Source organism: Rousettus aegyptiacus, unplaced genomic scaffold (assembly GCF_014176215.1).
Source record: "Rousettus aegyptiacus isolate mRouAeg1 unplaced genomic scaffold, mRouAeg1.p scaffold_m13_p_2, whole genome shotgun sequence".
Taxonomy (NCBI): Eukaryota; Metazoa; Chordata; class Mammalia; order Chiroptera; family Pteropodidae; genus Rousettus; species Rousettus aegyptiacus.
Genome location: NW_023416295.1, coordinates 62,398,537 through 62,421,211, shown reverse-complemented (window position 1 = coordinate 62,421,211; position 22,675 = coordinate 62,398,537). Strand labels below are relative to the sequence as shown.

Below are 22,675 nucleotides of genomic sequence, written 5' to 3'. Positions count from 1 at the left end.
GGAGACATGCTCGTGTTGACTCCCCTGCGGAGCTATGTGGACAGGTCCGCTTCCGCTCTCTCACCTGCCACCTCACTCGCCCCGCTTCTCAGTCACATGTGCTCGTTTCTACAGTGCTGACTTAATCCAAAGGACAAAGAAAAGATAACTAACCCACATTGAAAGCCACATAAAATCTTCAAATATTGGGAAAGCTCAATACAACCTAACCATAAGGGACAAACTCATCATATATATGGTAAAAGTGGTCTTGGCTGTTAGTTTTTTCAGGCCAGGCCCAGCTCTCACTTATCTATTTTAAATCTAATAATTAGTCAGATTCTTAACAATTCTACAAGTAGAAATTCTTATGGAGATTTAGGGAGTCATCTTCTAAGCCCTGTTGTCTGCAAATGATTCTTTCTGGGACCAAGATCTGAGGAAAAAATGGCAGAGGTGGGGAGAGAAGTTGTACAACACAGAACATTGTCCTTCTTCTAGTGAATACAAGGACAGGGTGCTAACACTGTTTCATCTCTCTCTCTCTGTCTCTCTCTCTGTCTCTCTGTCTCTCTCTCTGCCTCTCTCTCCCCCACTCCTTTCAAAATCTTCCGCCTCTGTTAAAATCACAACACATCTTCTACAATGTACACTAGCCATGGAGGCAGAGGCACCTGGAGCCTATAAGCAAACGAGGATTTCCCTGCCCGATAAACTAAATCCACAGTGCTCCCCTATCCCTGCAAATTGACACACATCATATTCAGAGGCATTAATGCCTTCTTGTGGTCAGACAGTTACAGGGGAACTGCTACATCATTTCAAGTATTTGTTAAGTTATATTTGCCTTTAGTCATAAAAGGAAAGAGATTTCATCTCTCTTGCAGCTAAGGTTAAAAAAAATGCTTTGACAAGAATATACTTACATCACTTAGTCTATTTCCTGCCGCCATCAGCTGCCTGAGCAGTGGGTTCTCTGAAGCAGGAAGTACATTATAATCTGCTTTTCCTTTATTCTTTTCATAGTCTTCTTTGTATTTTACCTGTAGGAGTGAAATAAAGTGATAAAGTAACTCTCCGGGTTATTTTTGTTCTCGTCTCTATTATGAATATTATGACAATCAATTTTCTCTTTAGGAAAATGGCAACTTGACATTTGACAAACAAAATACTCATAGTACTTCATAACAGTAGCAGATTAAGTGCATACATTTCCAAGATACCTTCTTCCCATTTGTTTATTCATTCAAAAATATCCATTATGATATTTTGGGGTATTTATTACGTGCCAGGCTCTGGGACACATACAAGAAAGAATAACACATGGTCCCTGCCCTCAGACATAGAGATAGATGGGTACATAAATAATGAGAGAGAGAAAGATACACAAATACTGATAGCACATTATATCTATCCCGGATACCTGCTGCTCCAGAACACTCATTCAGCTCTTAACCTCCAGCTGCTGATCTACCAACACATTTTAAAGAAAAGAGTCTAAAAGCATCATGAATTTGCCCTTTTATGCCTCATCTGTGATTGTGTGTATGAGTATACATGTATTTAATGCATATGCAGGAGGAGAAGGAAGGGGCCGGGAGATGGATAAATGGTCACGACTTCAACTTTTCTTTCTGCCCTTCCCACTTTTCATCTTTAATTCTAGGCATAGCAGATGCTTTACATGAAGGCTCAAAAGCCTAGTCAGGAGCATGTCCAAAGGGAGGAAAACAAGAAATCCATCTTTGTTCTTTCTGACTAGGATTCCCCAGGGCCAGCCATTTATTCAGCCAATATAACCATAGAATATAGACAAGTTCAAAGAATCCTAGCTAATTTACCAACATTTAAGAGCCTCAGAAAAGAGATACAATTAACTGGGTATTTAAAGGCAGGAGATACACAAGTGAAAAACAGATAAAACAGATGCACCACCTCCTACAGACCACACAGAAGACTCGCTGGGGATACTGTACAGGAATGGAAGACATAAATAACCTTTCCATCTCATAGGATCATATATTTCCTCGAATAATGGAAAAAACATTCTCCTGCTTGTAGATGAACTGTCAGGGCTGTGGCAAGCCATGCCCTCCTCTTCAACACCAGATCCTCTCCCCTTCTACCTCTTCAAGGACATCGCTCTAGCCACGCTTCCCCGTCCAATATCATCACATTTTCCCTCGACACTGGATTTTTTCCGTTAGCTTAAAAACATGGTGTTTTTTGTCTTTTATCTTTAAAAAATTCTCTCTTCACCCACTTATTCATCAGCTACTATAGCACGTTCTTCTTTCCTTTTCTGAAAAATACTTTGAAAGAGTTGACTATATTCATAGTCTTATATTTCTCTCTTCTCATTCACTCATGAAACTTCTCTAAGCAGATTCAACCAAACTGTTCTTATTAAGTTCACCAAACACCATACATCGATAAATCCATTTTAGAAACATTTGACACAGTTAATTATCCCCTCCTCCCTTCACTTGCTTCCCAAGGAATCCCCCTCTCCTGACTTTGTTACTACCTCGCCAATATCTTCACATGGACGCACTCCAGAAACCAGTCCTCAGAGCTTTCTGTCTATACTAACTCCCTGGATGGCATCCACTCTTATGACATTAAATATTTATATGCTGATAACTCTCAAATTTATATAGATATCACTCCTGAAACTTCAGACTTACCTAATCAACTGCCCACTTGGCATTTCCACTTGGATGACTAAAAGGCATCTCAAATCTTACATGTCTGAAGCCGAGTTCATATCTCTCTTCCAGAAAAAAAAATTATCTACTCTTTCCACAGTCTTCCCTATCTTGATAAAGGAATACCCCATCCATCTAGTTGCTTAGACCAAAACTCTTCTCTCATATCCCATATCCAACCCATTAGCAAATCAGGTCAGTTCTACTTTCAAAGTACTTCTCAACACTTTCCCTGCTATCCCCCTGATCTAAAACATCATCGTCTTGCATCTGGATACTGAAATAGCCTCCTCAGTGATGTGCTCTTCCTACTTTCACTCCTCCAGCAGATCCAAGGCCAGGACTAGAATAAAGTCTGATTGGCTTTGAAGTTTGTGCTCTTTCTAGTCCCCAGCCTGCTTTAGAATGCCAAGGAGTCTGACCATTTACCATAGTCACTCTATAGAGGATCTGAGCATATCCATGGATTGACGTATCTTGTCTGTGACTAGAAGTCAGTAAAAATATAAGAAAAATAACGGCAGTGGTGAGTGTGGGAGTGTCTGTATTCACATAAGGCTTCCAGTTGTCTTTTCTTGAGGGGTCTCAAGACCCCTCTTCTGATTTCTGTTTGAGATTATAGTCTTTCTATTTCTGGGTACTGAAAGGTTATTCACTCTTTGAAATATTGAAGATGGTAATTGGGTGCTATTAATGCTCATACATGGCAAATTTTTTAAAAATTTGGTAGTCCTATTATAATTCCAAAGTACTTTTTTTTGTCTCCAAAGAACCCTCTTTTTTTTTTTCAATTAAATATACAAAAGCAAGAGTTACAAGAAATTCGCCAAATGAGACCATCGAAATAAATGAGATAATTTCCTCATACCTTGCTAGCTGCCACCCCAGCTTGTTTATTCACTTTGTACTCTGGTGTTTCAGTCTGCATGAAGTAGATCTGGTCTTTCAGATTCTCAAATTCTTCTTGGTATTTCCTCTATAAGACATTAAACACACTGAAGAACTGCAGTGGGAACAAACTGTACAAAATTTTTACATGGGAGGACAGAGGCCACATAAAGAAATTACCCAAAGCCATGCTCCTCTTGACTTATACCAGTTCGATTACAATTACAAAATGTGGTGCCATCACAAAAATGATTCCCAACTTAACAGATTTGGAACAATTATAATAGGCTGAAAAGACACCTCAAGAAGGAGCTCTTGAAGGCCAGGGAGAGAAAACTTAAGAGAAAAGGGGAAAAAAGACTTATGTTTTTCAGTGAGGAAAATCTGAGAAAAAACTAAACAGTTTCATAAATATACAGCAAGAATAAATTTAAAAGGGCCCCTTTAACCTGTAATCACTTTGAAACCATGTTCCTATGAAAACTGATCAAAACAATATTTCTCAAAAGGAAGGGAAAAATTGTGGGATTTCTTTTTAATAGGAACTCTATGCAAGTCTTTCCCCCAAGAAGAGGTGCCAGGACTCAAATGTTCAAGTACCACTTCAGGTGCAGCAGATCGTTAAAAGTCGTAGAGGAAGGGTCCCCCTCTCAACTTAAGGATACCCAGCCATCCATTTTACTTACTGAGCTAATGTTATTAGCATTCATCCTGGCAGTTGCAATTTCAAAGCAAGGTGTCTCACTCCATTTGCCTTTGACTTTATTTTCATAGTCTTGTTTATATTTTTGCTAGGAGAAAAACAAAAGAAAATAAGACAAGCAAAATCCAGGATTTGACAAATAAGAGTGCAATTTAAGTGGTAATGATCAGCTTTCAAAATTATCTTGAGTAGACTCTTCCTGGGTTCTTAATAGATGTCTTCAAATCTTCCAGTATAGTGTCAATCTACCCAACAAGAAAGTTAAGTGAGGAAGATAGAAGTATGAATTCTGCCTCTTCTTACTGAATTTGGGGACTTAGTTCATTCGGAACTCACGAATGTTCTCTGATGTTTGAGGAAGGAGAGAGTCAGAAGCATCTTCCACTTGTAATTCTTAGTTATAATAAAACCACTCAATCCCAGATGTCTATTCTAGATGAACTTAGCCATTAATTTCTGAGCTTTACCAAAACTCTTAGTTATTCAGAAAACAATACCAGAACAAAATTTTAGACTTAAAGAAATTTTATTGAGAACTGGCAAATAATTCAGAAATTAAACTGCTGTCCCATCTTACTCCCAAATACCATACTACCTGAATCAAACTGTAAGCTCCTTGGAGAGAAAAATTGTTTCTTCTTCATTTTTGTATTCAGAATCTGACACAAAATACAGCATAAAGAACTTATCTCTTAAATGTTTGTTCAACAACACTAAATTGAGTCCATGATATGTGGTTTTGAACTACCTAGACGAGTGTTCTTGGAACAGAATTAACCTAGCCGACCCCAAGCTTGGGCACATGAGCCAGAGCTAGAGCGGATTAGAGTGATTTTTCCTCCTTGGCTCACAGAATGTGCTAGACGTAACTAGTGTGTCTCAAGATGTGTATATGCCTAAAGCCCCACTGAACTCGTAAAGGAAAACAAAAGTGGTTTTCTGGTGTACCTTTACCAGAACAAGTACCAAGGGTGACTGACATGTAGAGTCAGTGAGTTTGAGTTAAAGGAAGCCAAGCCCTCTCTCAAAAGCCCTATATCCTTTCCTCTCAAAAGGTTAATATGCTCATTAATAGCCAAGTGGTTTTCATAGCTATAAATTTTAGAGCCCTGGACCTGAGTTCAGAAGGTCTGGATCCAAGATTTAACTCTGTCATTTCAAAGGTATGACTACGTCTCTCTAAGCTGCAGTTTTCTTAACCATACATGCTGGCCATAATAATAATACTTACACAAAGGATTTGGGGAAGATTAAATAAGATCATACACTGAAGAGTACTTTATTTTATCTCTACAGTGCTAAACAAACGTGAGGGACAATAATTGCACATAACAGAAAGTAAGAAATTCTGAAGAAAATTGTATGATGCATTCACATGTATCTGTGTGTGTGTGTGTGTGTGTGTGTGTGCGCGCACGCGCATTTTTCAATGGAAATTTTTACTGTGATAAGATGTGTTTTATACTGCCCATTAATTTGCCGAACCCCCTCTTTTGGAGCTTTAAATAATTAAAGTCAAAACTGATTTTTAAATTTGCTAAGATAGCTTATAGAAGTATTTCTAATCTTTTTGGAGACTAGACCTCATCAAGAATCTGAGAAAATTATAAAATGCCCATAGTACTTACAACTTCAGAAATTTTCAATGTACACATTGAAGCTGAGATTTCCTAATCTACATTTTTTTTTGTAGAGATACTGCTATTCCTCTGCTTACTGTCAAAGGAAGAAAACTAGAAATGGGGGTAGGAAGTAATTGTGCTAGATGCATCCCCAAACTAAGATACAGAGATCTTTGTAATATAAAGTTGAGAAGCCAGCAGATATTCCTAATGAGGTCCAAAAGTGGGCTATTGTAGAGAAATAAGAATTGCATATATAGATTTGTTAAGCAAAATTGGATAAGAAATTAATTCTCACAGTGAGAGACAGATGTCTAAATTTTAAAAAGGTATTAAAAGAAGAGTGGAAGACCATCCAGCCCCATTGTGCAGAGACTTTTCCCCACTGCATACTCAAATAAGACAAAAGAATGTTGTCTTAGTAAGATATCTTTTAAAATATGCTTTAAATAAAAATTTTAGAAATATTTATTTTTCTTTCTAAATGACAATTCTAAACGGCTCTTTCTTTTTCTTCCAAAAAGATAAATTATCCTTGGTCCCCAATCTTATTTACAATATCAATGTTTTCAGTAGGCCATCTCTTTATGGAGAGTTCTAAAGTTAATTTCTGCTTAGCCCTGGGCAAATTTTAGGTTTATGATATTCCTATTAGTGAAATTTTACCGTACTCACTAGATCTTTTATCCAAATAGCCCTTGGTTATACAGTTAGGTAATCTGCAATATCGGACACTAAAAAACATAATTGAATAGACTTCATTATCCATAATTTCTCTTCCTTCTCCTTTACTGGAGATATCCTTTCAAAAAAAAAAAAAAAAAAACTTGAACAAGATAGAAATCTTGAGGTTCCATCAAAATTTAAGAAGACCAAACTGAGACTCAACTCCACAGAGGGCTAAGAAAAGTATTTAAAAGCAGCAGTATCCCAGGAGAAAGTGACCTGATTTGGACCAGTTTTTAAAAAGGAACTTAATATGGGTCTATTAATCAGTTGAACATCTGTTTCTCTGCATTCCTCAGAGCTATTTTACCAGTCTAAATATAGGCAGACTGGGCTGTTTGCCAGGGCCTTAAAAGTTGCCAGGTGCCCTATGGCTGTCAAACTAAGCTTTGTTAGAGAGGCCACTCATGCATTCTTATTTTTTCCAAATCAGACTGAGAGCATAAAACTATCTGGGGCCTTCACACTGAATTAAAACAATAGGATCCTCTGTGGAAACATGTGGATACTTGATTCCCTGTTAGTACCACTTCCGTAAGTCGAACGTCAAAAGACAGTAGGACATGGATTCTGTTTTCAAAATGTAGCTTTCACATTTATCAATAACTGAGTTATCAAGCTGGTTGAGCATTTATTAACATGGTTCCAAGATGTTAATGATTGTATTGCTTTTGCTGAAGCATTTTAAGGGTCATATGTAAAAATACTTGGTGTTTATGTTGTGTCTTTAGGTTCACCTTAGTTATTTTTCTGAGGGTTGAGATTATTAAGCAGAGTTTTCAAGGAAGACAGTGTCCCAGTCCTATTAACTTACCTTGCTCACTTGATTGGTCACTTTCTTGGCAAATTCTAGATCGGGAGGATCCGGCAGAGATGTGAATTGGGCTTGCTGTTCAGCATGACCTTTTTTGTAGGCAATCTGACAAAATAAAAGGGATGCTGATAAGCCATGATAACTATTCTACTTCCCATATTCCATCTGTTCACAGTCTTAAAAAGACTGTGTTTTTTTATCTTTATATGAAGTTTTAAACTTCATTGTACCATGTAACCATAATTTATTATCCTCGTAGATGTTACATGCCCTCCTTCTCAGCATTATGGTGATTTCACCCTTTGAGTTTTCTCTTTTCTCCAAGATTATTGGCCCTAGATCTGTTTCCTTCCATTTGTCTCCATGTCATGACCTGCAACTGAAATTATTCTCTTAACCAGCATCCTCAGCTCGCAACCTCTTGCCTTTACGTCACACCCGTTAACAAACTGCCAGTTCTGGCTCAACTTAACTACACACTCCTGTTGTTCTTATACCCAGGATACTGAGTGCTACTGAAGAAAATCACAATTCTATGGATTGGGTAGTGATAACATGATAAGCAAGGTTAATAGGGACACAGGCAGAAGGTACAAATCCTTAGCTTGAAATCTGCATGCCTACCCAGTGATACATTCTGTGAACAACAACTTCCTTACGGCTCTGTGCCTAATATTCTGAATTTATCCAATTGCCACCTTGCCTTTATTGAAGATTGAACATCCCATTAAGTGCCTCTGGTCAGTTTCTACTCCCAGTGGCTAGTCTAAAACCCCAGCACTGTCCTTAAGCCCCTAGTCAACTCCACCTTACCCTCCACTTCCTCTTTTATAGAGTAAAGAAAGACTACACACTTATCTTCTTCCTCTGTACTCACCCCTACCTCTCGCATTGCCCACATGGATCAGAGAAGAAGCATCTTTTGCAGGGCATGAACCCGGCACTCTAGGTATTGTTCCCTCCAGCAGTCTTTTGTACCTTACTCTATCAGTCACCCCTCTTCTTTCTCACAGCTTCAACATCTCCCCCTTAATTAGCTCCTTTCCTTCAGCCTATAAAAGACCTCTCTCACCTTAAAAACATGTTTTATGGTAATTAATCATGCATCCCCATTCACTCTTATTCTCCCTTTTTTCTTTACTACTAACTCCTCTGGCTTTTTCTTCCACCAGTCTTGACCCCCACCTCCAACAATGCAGAAGATGCATAGATCCCCAGACACGAGAAGCCCTTTTATGTCTCTGGATCTCATATGTGCTTCTCCCTTCCCCTGGAATGCCCCGACTCTACCTTCTCCCCAACTGCCTGCAACCTGCTACTCGTTCTCCAGTGTGAGCACAGTTTCCCTTTCTGTGCCTTCCCTGACTCAATGATCTTTTCCAGGGGTCTCACTCAACTTAGCCCTTACCTCCTTTAAAGGAATGATCAGACAACACTGTAACTGGTTGTTTTCATGTCTACCCCTCCTCAGACTGTGAGCTTTGAGATGGCAGAGAGCATTTGGGAATGCTTGTGGCCTGAACAGTACCTGACTAGAGTGAGGGTTCAATGACTGATTTCTGAATATGTGGTTTACACACTGAGGCCATTGAGGCAAGTCTGAAGAGAAGAGTCATCCACCCAATTCTTCCACTACTGAACTGTGAGACTTCTACAAATTATTCTCCTTCCATGTGGCAGTATTCTCATTTATAAAGTAAAGAGGTGCGTATAGCTCCCAAGTCCCAATCATCTTCATGCTTTATCCAAGTCTAAATGTATCTTATCTTAATAATATCTACCTCATGCCTATAACCAAAGCTTCTATGAAAGTTAAATCAATTGGGATACAAAAGATAGATTTTAAAATATATTCATTTTAATTCCACTGCTTAATTTATTTTAAATAAGTGAAAGCTTTTTTTAAACATAGGGCAACCTGTATATTCCATGGTTGGCTCGGTGCTTGAATTTATCCAATTGCCACCTTGCCTTTATTGGCTCTGCCAGGAAAAAAATGCTTATTAAGTATGACATCCTGTCAAGAACTTTCAGAGAATTCAGATTTAAAGTCCTAATTTCTCAGGAACTCTGTTTACTTAGAATTCCATTCTCCAGATCAGATTAATGACACTCTTAGTGTTTACAAAGTCTCTGGTCACTAAGATAATTAGCATTAAAGGAAACACAGGAAGAAGGTACAGAAGAGGGAGCTGGAGCCTCTGAACCCAAGCCCCTAGCTTGACGTCTACATGCCTACCCCGTGTTATGTTCTATGAACAGCAGATTGTTTAGATCTCTGTGCCCAGTAATTGTGGTGCTGACAACAGCATTAATAGGCATGTCGGTGATCTGACACTTAGTGTATACTTGGTCTGCAGTAAAAAAATCATGCCTTAACTGCTAAGTCTTTCTGAGGAATGATAGAAAGGTTTTACTTCATTATTATAATTCTCCTTCATTATGTCTCCCATGGAGATATTTCAAACAATGTGGTCAATTTTAAATGATCAAAGTCCATAGCTCTACAGTGTCATGGAAGTAACCTTTTGTTTCTCTACTTCGCGAATAAATCTCTCCCTAGGCTAACATGGCGTGCATTTCCTGGTTTCCTTTCATTTTCTCTGACCGACTGTCCTTTCATTCTTTTGCTTGCTCCTTCCCAGATGTCCCCAGTGTGGGTGTCCTCTAACACTCTGCCCTTGGCCATACATTGTTCTGCCTCCCTCAAACATTTTCATGTCTTCAGCTGTCATTTATATTCTGATGACTCTCAAATATTAATCTTTTGTCCTTGTCTCATATGTATGCAGTAGTACTAAACTTCAAATTTGTCCCTAAGATGCCCCGATCTGAATGTTCCTTCCATGATCTCAATTCTCTTTCTCTTTCTCTTTCACAAAGGCATCTTCACCAGATAACCCCAACTTCCTTGGTCATAAGTTCATCTGTGACTCCTTTCTCTTTTGTCTTCAACACCCATTGTCCCTGTCATTCCTCCGATACATCTATATTCCTAAAATAGTCTTCTATAAATTATCATGATTTTCCTAGTCCCAATCCACCGTATTGTCCATAAAAATTACATCAGATTGTACTTTTATCATGTAATAAGAGTTCTCCAAAATTTTATTATGCCTCTTATTGACTACCATATCATGTTAAAGCTATTTTGTCTGATTTTCAAGATCCTGCTGCAAGTTTCTTACAAGTGCCCTCTTAACTCTTAAGATGTCAACTGGTTTTATTAAGTCCACATTGAATGTAAGAGGTTCAGGGATCTAGTGACATTGAATGAAAATTAACTTGTCATTAACAATGTTCTCCTCAAGACTAAAGCAGCGGTCTTTGAATTTTCAACATGGCCTTTAGCAAATCCAGGGGCCAAGAAATAAATTACCTAAAAATAAGGGGAAGTGCTGAGCCCATGGGAAACTCTATGCTGCTGCTGCTGCTTCTGTTTTCAACCTTCGGGACTGAATTCGGCCTTTGTTCAAGGTCTAGGATACTAAAATTCTGGCTAGTGGAACCACTGATTTTTTGCTAACTCTGAAATATTTTCTATGTACACCAGTGGCAAGAGCTCTTTGTGAGATAACTACACACACATCTGGACAAGTTCATCAGTCAGGTCCCCCACACAGGAAAGGGGGGAACACACCGTAAATCAGACTTTATGATTAGGATAGCAAATCAAAATCTTTCAATAACATTAGTCACGTAACAAATTTGGGAAAGTGGCTATGATTGCAATAGGTTTTTAAAATGCCACTCCATTGTATAAAAAAACTTCAGCTCCAGCCAAAGGGACAGAAGGGTATATGCTCTAGTGGAAAGAACACTGGTCTTAGGATCACAAGACCAGGCTCCTAGTCTTTAGGTCATTAATTAACCTATGTGACCTTCGATTTAGGTTGTTCACCTGTAAGAAAAGAGGGTTGGATAAAGTTCTATCTAATATAAACTATAAAATTTAATTTAAATTAGACATTAAAAATTATAGTAATTCTAGATATATTTCTCTGCAACAATGGCATTTAGTCTGTTTTAAAGAAGAATTGCAATGAACATCTGGCTAGAAGACGAGGTTCCTGATTCCACACTAAACTGGTGCTGATTGCAGTTCACTTACATCGCTGAGAGCTTTCTGGGCTTGGGCAACCCTCCTCAGCTCCGGGCTATCATTATATGGGTAAAACAGACTTTTGTCTGCTTCCCAGTCTTCAGTATACAGTTTCTAAAGAAAAAAAGAGTGAAAAGTTGTGATAAAGCAAAATCACACTTACATGAAATACATAATTTTCAATTCATCCATCAATGGCATAAAGAACCAGGAGGGCAAGGTGAGAGCAAAGGTAAATGGAGCTCACAGACAGCCTTTCCCTGTCCACCCACTCCAAGTCATATTTATCAATAGCTTCTCCTGACAAATCTTCCTTGGAGAAGGGCAGATGTGTCTGATTCTGTTTCATCTCCTCTCTGTGACTTTCCTTGCCTCCTGCAATGAGTACTAAAGCAAATGTATGGTGCCTGGAAGCTACTTAGTGTAGTTTCTGTCACAAATAGACCTTTAATGAGAGTGACAGCCAGGAATATCCAAAGCATAGCACAGAGTCTACAGAAGAACTTAAAATATTACTTTGTGGGTCTCCAGAGCTGGAGCTCACGTGCATCTCTGTTCTCCCCCCACACTCTTCCCCCAGGTTGCTCAAGTTTCTGAAAGGACCCTCTTCTCTATTCTGCCCAAAAACTTTCTTCTCAGTTTCTCCTTGCCAAGCACCACCCCTGCAGCCCCACGTGTCTCAAGGCTACACACAAAAAGATTGGGGCCGTATTTCAGATTATCAAGAATTTCCTGAGTATTCTTCTGAATGACATGGTAGGAGGGAGAGGAAGATAGAGGTGGTGACAGAGCAGAGGCCCTTACTTACCTTACTGAACATGGCTGTGTTCTTAATGGCGTGGACAAGTTCAGGGGCATCAGGGGGAAGCAGGTACTTATCCTTGGTGTCTTCCCAGTTCTGCTTGTATAAAACCTAGACAGAAAGAACAGAGGACCTGTGGCTTGATGTCTCCCATAAGGACACGAGGGTTGAAAGAACTAAGGAGAGCACAGTGAAAAGTTTTTCATCCTCAAAGTGTCCTCGCACAAAAGCTGCCGATGTGCCGAAGTGTTACTAGCACCAATTATGAAAATGTCAACCATGTCAACAGCTCAATACTTTTCCTGCATTAGTAAGCTTTTATTTGAAAAGTCCAATTTTTTTAACTCGATCATGATTCCAATTCTCTATAGATTCCTTTCAAAGTTTGCAACCTATCAGTCATTGACTGAAGTAAGTGGTAGACACGTTTCTTTTGACATGGTACTTTAAAAAAGTGTTTTAAATTGGTTCCCTACATTCAAAGTGTGGAGATTTATCATAAAAATTCAGATCCCACTTCTTTAAAAATTAAGTAAGGGACACTGGTGACACTGTGACCGCATTCCGTGCAGCAACCACTGGGAGCTGAGTCGCAGGGTGTGGGCTGTCTGATCCACATTCACTCCTACGGGTCACTTCGGCCACCTGTGTGGCTTCCTCACACGCGTGGACACCAGTGCTCATAATGCCTGTGATTCAAGTGAGATCAGTGAGCAGGGTCAGGCCTGTCCAGTTTTCTTCTCTGAGGTCAGGCAGGGGTGATACACATTCTATTTTGTATCCATCTATACCATGACCTTACCTTACTGACTTGCTGCGACACTTTCTTTGCATGTTCAATGTCCTTTGCTTTTTCATCTACGTGACAGATAGTTTTAGCAACATCGCCATCCATTCGATACTTAACCTGCAGAAATAATGCACAATTAGAGTTCGTAATAGGCATGACCCTGTTAGTATATTAAAGAATATCTTTTAACCAAAGATCATTGACCCAGTCACCCTATGTCTACATCATGGAACACAGTTTCTTAATTTTTAGGCAGAAAACTGCATCCTCCAAAGTCTTGCAGAGCACCTACATTCACTGCTTGTCTGCTTTCTTGGCCGAATCTCAGTTTCTCGGTGCTCCAGTATGGAGGACCACAGCGACTTTTCATCTCACATCACCAGTTAAACTAAATTTCTAAGCTAAGCTTTTAGAAGCCTCTTTGGGTTCACATTTAGAACAACATAATCTATGGCCAATGATCCCTCTAGATTCCTGGACTGGCTCATAGTAGTTCAACACCTTGTTCTCTCTACACCTATTTAGGACCACAGTTCCCAGCAGTAGGTACATTTTTGAAATGATTCTCTTTTTTATTTTAGCAATGTAGCCCACCTCACTGAGTTGATCTTGTACTTTCTTGATTCTGCGAAGTTCTGGAGTATCAGTTGTGATGGCAGTTGGCTGTCCTTTTGCTTTCTCATAGTTCTCCTTGTATTTATTCTGAAAAGAATGTCAGGTATTAGCCTAAAACCTGATAAGACAGCAGCAAGAAGTTTCAGGCAATGCACTCATGCCCATCTAATAAAAAACTACTGCAAGTTATAACAATTATCAGTTATAATAAGATTCATTTTCCCCCTACCCTGATTCTCAGCAAACACTAAAATAGATTTGTTAATTGCTCTTCCTAAAAATGGTTGTACAATGGAGACAGTAGAAATGTTATTACAGACTATTGTCTTGGAAATGCTCTAAAATGATTCTCTCAATGTTTTTATTGCCTGAGTGCACACATATAAAGCTTGAACCTTAATGATTTTAGAAAATAAATACAGAAAAATTGAGTCAAATGTAAAAAGATTTGATTGCTAATACAATGCAAAAATATTCAATTCAAAAGTTTCCGCTAACTCTCAATGGTTTGGATAGTTGAGACACCAGCTGAATTAATGGAAAGTTTAAATTATGGAGTATTTTAAAAATAAATACAATTGTACTGTTTTTGCTAAATATACAATGAGTTCTTGCCTTAAAAGTAATGTGCATAATTTATCATTATTAATGTTCAGGAGTATTCGTGAGTGAAATAGTCAACAATCTATATTATCGATTTAATTACTAACCACTTTTAAAATTTTATAAACCTTTGCTAACATTCTGCTCAGTCTATCAGAAATTCTCAAATATTTTTTCTGAATTAATGAGACTTTTATGACAATAAATTAACCAAAATAATTTTTCTAACTTTGTTGAGTACTGCAGCTATAAAAGAGGCAAGATAATCTCATTTTTAGAAATCTAATTCTTAGGAGCCCAAGTTTTAGATCATTCAAGAGTTTGAACTAGAAATTTACCAAACAGTACCCAAGAATTAACACTCAAGCAAAAATGAAGGTCACCTCTTAGAGACCTTTTTACATATTGTTAGCTAGTCTACTTAAGAGGCATCCTGCTCAGACATAGTTTAAATAGATGCTATGTCGCTTCCATGAACTGATTTTAACTAAATCTATAATTTCATTATTCTAGATTGGTTAACAGTGATTAAAGACCAGTAAATGGTTCATAATAGACCTTATGCTTATTTTGCAGAAATAATTTCAATAAGGAAAACTCGAGACTCACAAGAGCTTATATTTCTGCAAAATAATTTTTATCTCATACAAGCCTGAAAAATGAAATCCATCCAGCATCCAAAACAGGGTTGGTTAAGAGCAGTAATTTCTTCATAGTAAAACCAAATTAGAAGAAGCCATTTAAAACTTACTGAGCTAAAGAGATCCTGCATTTTCTGACTGTGTGCAATGTAGGGGGTCATGAACTTCGAAGAGTCCACTTTCTTCCTGACAACCTTCTTCCTCTCCACTGGCTTTGCTGGTGCTGGCTGGGCCAGTGCTGGTTTGGAAGGTTCTGATTGCTCATAATCAGATACTGCTGTCTTTGTTGTAGTAGTTTCATAGATTTCTGTTATTGTCTGAAAATTTGACATGCAGTTCAACATTGTTATAAAAGTCAAAACTGTAATAACCATGACCTTGATATTATGACTTTAAGTCAGACTTATATTCCTGGTGTTACTTCTCTATAATTAAAACAGATCAAAGCAGAAAATCACACACAATATCCATTTGAAAGCACATTATGTTACAAAAATCTTAACTCCGATTGTTCAAGATTGCATGGAGTAGAAAGGTGACTCTTTAATTTGCAACATTGCCTTAAAATTTCATTTGCAGAAAGGAACTCAGACATTTTAAGGTAGAATAAAAATCAGAAGTAAAATATTCTTAAACATTTGAAAATCTTCTGAAATTGTCTGGGTAAAGTAAAAGCAAACTTGGGATCAGAGAACAAGAGATCAAGACAAATAAAGCTCGAGTTCTTGACTTTAATTTTAAGTTTCAAATAAGTCTAAGAAAAAGTCGATTGTTTATTTTTCAGGCATCTAGGCATTCTTTCCTGTAGTATGCAACAAAGAATAATGAACTTTAAAAAAATGAATCACATCAATATTACGAGAGATTACTGTTCTCTTGGCTTAGTCAGTTAATTAATGTGAACTGGAGAACCATTTACACTAATAAATGCTTAGGTGGACAAGAATAATGATGACAACATAATGGGATAATTAGCCTCACAACAGTCTTATGTATGTGGTATGTGGGAAATTACTGTTTCTTACAAAAGGCTGTAGTGAAAAAAACTAAGGTCTAAAGTTTGGGTCTAGTCCAAGGTTAAAAATACTGCATGTAAGGAAAGATAAGTATCCATATCTCCAATCCATCTCATAGTATAATTTCCTTCACAGCTAATATCACCTGTATCAAAGGACTAGTTCTAGCATAAATTTTGCAAAGAGAAACCTAAGTAATAAGGAAATGACATATCTATGATAACTCTCTCTACTGTTGTCAGAGCATTGCTAATAGGCTCCTTTCTGCTCATTATTAATGACATATGGTTGACCGTGAGAAACTAACCAATTTACAGCATCTACTGATGTTAGTTTCCATGCAGTCACAGGCTCTCTTAGCAGGCTTTAGGGTTAGCCATCCATATAATTGTTTGCCATGCTTAAAAGAAACAGCTCCATGAAGAAAATGAAGCATGATTGAGGTATTTCACCTTGGAAAGAAAAATGTTCCAACTTGGAATATTCATGAGAATGGCTTTCTCAGAATTCCCGATGTGCTAAAATTTAAGTAGCATTTTATGGCACCATCAAGGACAAAGGCCTGCGGGCGCCATCCGTGTTGGCAGAGATGATGCCCTACAAGTTATAGCTTCACACAATAAAACTGCTGGTTCCCATGCAAATCACAAGTTCGAGGTCATTCCTAGATGCAGTCAGAGTGGTAATAGCCACTGACATTACTCTGATTAGCATCACCTACACCAAAAATACCATATAAGCAATGGAGGAAATCATCCCCCAGTCATCTTGGCTATGTTGAATAGCATAACAGTGATAAAACCTGTCAAGCAGTTAATAGTTATTCTTGTACCATCAGCTGCTGAGCACACATAGGTGAGTGATCCTCCCTCGGATTCTCCCTTTTGCCAGCTCTATGGCCTTGGGAGTGTGAGAGAGGAGGCTCTTTTCCTGCTTTAATGAGCATACAGTTTATGCAGATGTGGGCTGGGTCTTACCTCACCCGGCACCTCTTCATAGACTATCTCCTCTGTATAGTACTATAAATAGAGCACAAAAGTGTCATCGTGAGAATCAAAGAAGAAATCACCTCTCCTCTGCCTCAGCTGAACCACGTGGGTTATTTTACCAGCTCAGCTGGTTTGCTATATCTGTGGGGGAAAATGTAGATGAGGGAGACTGTTCATATTTTGGACCCCATTTTAAATTTGTGAAACTTTAAGAAGCTGGAATGAATGCCATCATACTGGACAAGGAGCTACTGAGTGATGAGAAAGGTGTCTGAGGCTAGTTATTAATCACAGGATGCTATTTTACTTGGTACTGAGGTAGAAATTGCTGAGAAAAGAATATAATAATAACAATATATTGGGTGTGTGGGATGGGCAGAGAGGAATTGTGATAAAACTCACTGCTGACTAACAATAAAACAAACGGAAACCTCACTAGAAACAAAATTTTTAAATGGATCGTATTATGGAAATAATAGCTCCAAAGGCAACATGTACATCTCAATCATCCCTATACCATCCTGATTACTAAGTAATAAGAATTTCTTCTGGAGTAGTGGGCGAATCCTTTCCAATAATGTGATGGTCCTAAAAGAGGTGCTAAGGTGAAAATTTACAAGTGCCAAGGGAAGGAAGGAATGAGAAGAAAAAAATGAGAAGATTCTTCATCACGAAATGAGGGAAAGTTAGGCCACAATTTGCCACTGATGGCCCTGAGGTGCCTGCAGGCTGGACCTGAAATCAAATCTACTTCTGTTCTACCTCTGACGTCACCAGCAATGAATAGACGTGGATAGGAATTGGCTGACATTTTGTTTCAGATGTGTAAGGAGAGTGGAATCCTGTCCCCGGTGTCACCCAGCAAAGCTGGGTGAATAGGAGGAAAGACTAGTTTAGGCCAAGGCACACAAGGAAAGGGGAAAAAATGAAACACTTGGCTTACTTTCTTAGTCAACAAAATGTATAACATTTTACGTTTCATTTTTTATTTTCCCTGCCACCAAAACATATACTCGGGGGAAAGGAGAAAACAGTGAATGCAAAATTTCCCTCGGTGGCCTCCTTTATTCTGTCCTTGGTCCTTGGTTCAGTGAACTTTCAACAAATTATTCAACCATCGTCAATAGGCAACATGCTCTATTTCATTTGCAGTACAATTAGTATAAAACTTGCCTTATGTCTCTCACTTTTGCAGTTTCTTTGCTCCGGTGCCTTTTTTTTTTTTTTTTAATTTGAAATCTAATTATACCTGTGTCCTTATACATAGCAAAAGAAATCTCAAGTTCTTACAGGACAGAGAATTTCTCATATTTTTGTGCCTTCCTCACATGGGAAATATCATTAGTATGCTTTAGAAAATACTGTTTGATACTGATCCACATGGAACAATTCCTCCAGCCACATAAAACATCTGTGATTTGAGAAGAAATATTAAACTAAAATGAATGATTCACAACCTTTCTGAATTTTCTTAGCATCCAAGTAAAAACAGCTGGCTCTTCGGTAGCCATCCAATTTTACCTTTGGTGGGCTCTCACAATTGATAAATATAGCTTAGAAATAAGCTTATAAAAAAGGCAACATTATCCAAATGGTTGGCATTAACTTGCATGCCAAATCTCACTTTTTAGAAAGAGCTTTGCCACTAATTAGATAGTACATCCTTGCATCTTTTCGTTTCTTTCCAATTTTGTTTAAATTTGAGTAGAGAGTGACAGTACAATTTTATTCAGATGTCTAAGATCCCCAGGAGATATATTTTTAAAGCTAGCTCTTGTCTGTCTTGTGAACTCTTCTGCCACCCATTCTCATGTCATCTTTTTTGAGGTCAGAGAGACCTTGGTTCAACACTCTCTGGCAGGAAGTCTATAAGTTTAGCACCTGCTGGTCCAACCCAGAAGCAGTAATGGGAACAAAATAAAAAGGATGAGATGCCTAAAAATAGCCTCCTCCATTTTTATGTCATCTAGTTCAGTCAATCAAGTCTAGCACAAAGGACTATTTCAATGACCAATAAACATAATTATTTTAAGAAAAACAAAAGATACATAAGTTGGAGGCTAAAAAGTATTTCTGGTTTCACCATCATAAAGAGGAAAATTTAATTTATAATTGTGTTAGTGTTTGATAGTGATTATTTGACCTTTAAGGACATATGTAAAATGCACACTAGTAATAATTTTGAATGTTGAAGATGTGGACTGTGGTATTTAAAGCCAGAGAGTTTGAATGTTATGTTACATGGAATTTGGTCTGGATTTTTTAAAATTATATACCCTTCAGTAAAAAAAATAAAATAAAATAAAATATTCTTCACTTAAATATAGACTGGTCCATAAAATAATCTTCCAAAGACAAATTTTGGCATTTTCTTTTGGAATTTGATTCTGGGTAGCTTTTAAAGTTAATTTCATTCTTTTTAAAGAGCACAAATTTTTAGAACTGCCTCCAGGTTCATATATACATTTAGATCATCATCATTAATTAGTAATTATTAAGCACTTTCAGATTCAATGGCAGTATATTTATATAGATGTGAAGCTAAAGGCAAGAGCTGATGAAGAAAAACCATAACATGATAAAAACAAAATTATATAAAATAAATATATAACAGTCAATTAACAACTTTGTAAAATGTGTCAGACTCCCACCAATAATCTGGAGAGAATTTTTCAAGATGCTCACTATGGTCTTTGTTCTTTTTCAAAATGCAAATGCGAAAGCTAGTTTTGTTCCCTTGGGTAAATATGATGGAGTTGGTAGGAGAGTGTGGCTCCTACTGACACTTGGGAACATCGAAGTTTATTTTTATATATGTGTGTATATGCACACATACATGTATATAAAATCTCATATGTCTATAATTTCATATATATTATTCTGAACATTTAAATCATATCATCCTATAGGTAATCAGCTGGTTAAAGCAAAGAGTAAGTTGCTCTTTTTCCTCTATTTCTATGCAGGCACTAAGAAATAGAATTCTGTTTCCAGAACTTTCTCTTTCTCTTCATCTTCTCTGCCCCTTCGATCATGGGGGTTGAAAGGTAAGGAAGAAAATAGTTTTAGAAGACAAATTGAAATTTGCATTTACCCCACACTGTGTGTGTGTGTGTGTGTGTGTGTGTGTGCGCGCGTGGTGGTTTTTTTTTTTTTTTTGAGTGTTTAAAGAAAAGCGAAAAGTGGGAAACAGTGATATTTCTTTTCAGTTCTAAATCCCACATAATTATAATGAAACTGAACATAAAATACTCCTTTCTTAGGCTTTAATGATGACTCTTTGTGAAGTTATAAAAGACAATGTATTTTTCGAACGATTAATTCACCCACGTGGCTTTGACTGTTGCTACATAAAATACTTTGCTGTCAGAGTCAGTTTTTTAAATCTTACCTCCACCACCTCCTCATATTCTTCATCATCTGCCATTTTTCCAGAGTAGTAGTAGCACCTACAAACTTTTTATATTCCATACAAATGAAAATACATTAGAATCTATCCCCAAGACTGAAATCATTTTATAACATTATAAAAACAGAAGTTAAAAGTTATGCATTCTATATTCATGTATGTTTGCAGGGTAAATAAGAGAAGTCATTTAGATACAGCTCTGAAAAAATGAAGCTTCAAATTTCTTTTGGTCCCCTCAGGAATATGTTGGATATTGCTACTTGGAGTTACACGATCAATTTAGTTCAAGTTGCAAAAGAAAGTTGAGGTGAGGGAGTGAGAGGATTTGGATTCAAAGGAACAGAGTATTTAAATTTCCAAATACCTAGAGAGAAACATTTTTAAACAAAAATTTTAGTGAAAGGAAGGGCAACTCAGCTTTCGGAAGTTGGAAGTTTTCCCTGTAGCATCAAAATTCTAAGAAAGCTGTCTTAGTTCTCCATGTGTTCTAATACATGTTACACAGTCTATCTTACGTGTCAAATGAGAACGTGTAAAAATACATCTATTAATAGAGTTTAAAAGCAAGATAGAAACCTCAAGGCAACGGGGTTATAATCTTCCCGAACACCATCGGCTTGTATGGATTTTTTTCTTTGTTTCTGTAAGTTCTTGTTCAAACCTGGAAAATAACAAATTTTTGAAGCATTGATTGAAGGACCTGTAAGATTATGGGTCTTTGGCCTAAGTTTCTAATTCAGGAACTAATGAAAGGCTCTCCCAAGGCCTTCTTAGTTTGACGCCAGAAAGTGGGACTCTCTCTTGACAAAAGTGAATGATGACTTGGAACAGCTGTCCCTTTGCCCAAAGATATTTGCCATGTAAACCAATACTCTGCCATGGCTGGTTTTGTTAAGCTAGTAAAACTGCCACTCCTTCTGAGGCAAATGAAGCCCAGTAGAAAAGGATAAATATAGGAACAAAAGATATAGATCCTTTTGCATACTAATACATTTAGATAAAAATCAAAGGCGAAATTTTTAAAATTTTGTTAGACAGGAGAACCAACTCGGTCAAGCAATAAATTGGTTAGTATAGGACTTGATTCTAACCACACACTACATGTCAGATATTAGTAGGGCCTGAGTAAGGCACTGGGGTTATAGACTTTTCTAGTCACTGTTTTCATCACTAATTCCCCAGTTTTGACCCAAAACTTTAAAAAGTACTTCCAGGGAAGCTGTGGAACATTTTCTGAAAGAACATTACAGAAAAACCCATAAACTGGCCTTACCTTCAATCTATCAAATAAATTTCCTCAGCAGCAAAGCCTCTCCCAACTCTCCCCTCCTGAGTACCCCAGGCAAAGGCCAGCGTGGTGCCTGGGCTCTGAATTATCACATGGCAAGAGTAGCCAATCAGATCTTGAGTTGCTCATATTTCAGAAGCTAAATATACTGAGTGATCTTCTGAAAACCACCTGTTCATCAATTCCACTAAAGGATAAAGGGTAACAAATTGCTTGCTTAGAGCTATTCAAATATAATGGAATTTTACCTAACTTCCAGCATGTGGGGTTCAAATTTACATTAAATCTCTCATTTATTGCAGCCCTATTTAATACCATATTCAATCAAAAGAATTTAGGAGAAAATAAGCATGATTTTGAGGGGCTTTGACCCTTCAGTAACTGTTTTCTTCATGTCATTTATCCAGTCTCCACAGAGGTAAACATGCTCACTCTCATACAGCTCATCAGGTGAGCTACAGGCAAGTTACAGGTATTGATGCAAAAGAAGTAGAGGAATAAAATCCAGAAAAAAATCAAGTTGCCAAAAACAATTTTTTAAAAGGTGATAAAATAAAGTGACATGTAAAAATATTTGATGGTAACACTAAATAAGATATTCATGGAGTTTAATTAGACAGATTAGGTCCCATCACTTTTCTATTACTAAATTAGGGGTGTATGCCAAGATCATATTCATCATCTTCTTTCTCCCTAGGTAAGGCTAGCTGCTAGGAATACAGAGCTTCTCTCATATGCAACTGGGTTATTGACTTTCCATTTACTCAGATGGCTCCTAGAAGGAAAGTATGAATGCAAGGGAAAAAGGGTTCGATCTCTGAACAGCAAGAGCAGATCAAATAAAAATCAGTAAGTTACTAGAAGATAATGCTCAATTAGGCAAATCAGAGTGCAAGACATTGGCTTCGTAAAAATTACCCGACAATTTTCTACATAAAGACAATTTTCACTCATTTAATCTCTCTTCACTCTTCTGTGCT

The 22,675-nt window shown here is 37.5% G+C and overlaps 1 protein-coding gene across 1 annotated transcript in view; it reads right to left on the bottom strand.

The window, feature by feature from the left end:
• NEB (nebulin) overlaps positions 1-21,758 on the bottom strand; it is a 185,635-nt gene extending 163,877 nt beyond the window's left edge. The window contains exons 1-13 of the mRNA XM_016151113.2: positions 21,681-21,758; positions 20,984-21,068; positions 20,390-20,454; positions 16,987-17,028; positions 15,104-15,310; positions 13,729-13,836; positions 13,147-13,251; positions 12,351-12,455; positions 11,552-11,656; positions 7,441-7,545; positions 4,262-4,366; positions 3,556-3,663; positions 906-1,022 (exon numbers count right to left, since the gene is read on the bottom strand). Coding sequence (XP_016006599.2) covers positions 906-1,022; positions 3,556-3,663; positions 4,262-4,366; positions 7,441-7,545; positions 11,552-11,656; positions 12,351-12,455; positions 13,147-13,251; positions 13,729-13,836; positions 15,104-15,310; positions 16,987-17,028; positions 20,390-20,425 — 1,143 coding nt within the window. The 5' untranslated portion in view covers positions 20,426-20,454; positions 20,984-21,068; positions 21,681-21,758. The remainder of the gene's footprint in view (positions 1-905; positions 1,023-3,555; positions 3,664-4,261; positions 4,367-7,440; positions 7,546-11,551; positions 11,657-12,350; positions 12,456-13,146; positions 13,252-13,728; positions 13,837-15,103; positions 15,311-16,986; positions 17,029-20,389; positions 20,455-20,983; positions 21,069-21,680) is intronic.
• Positions 21,759-22,675: the final 917 nt, after the last annotated feature.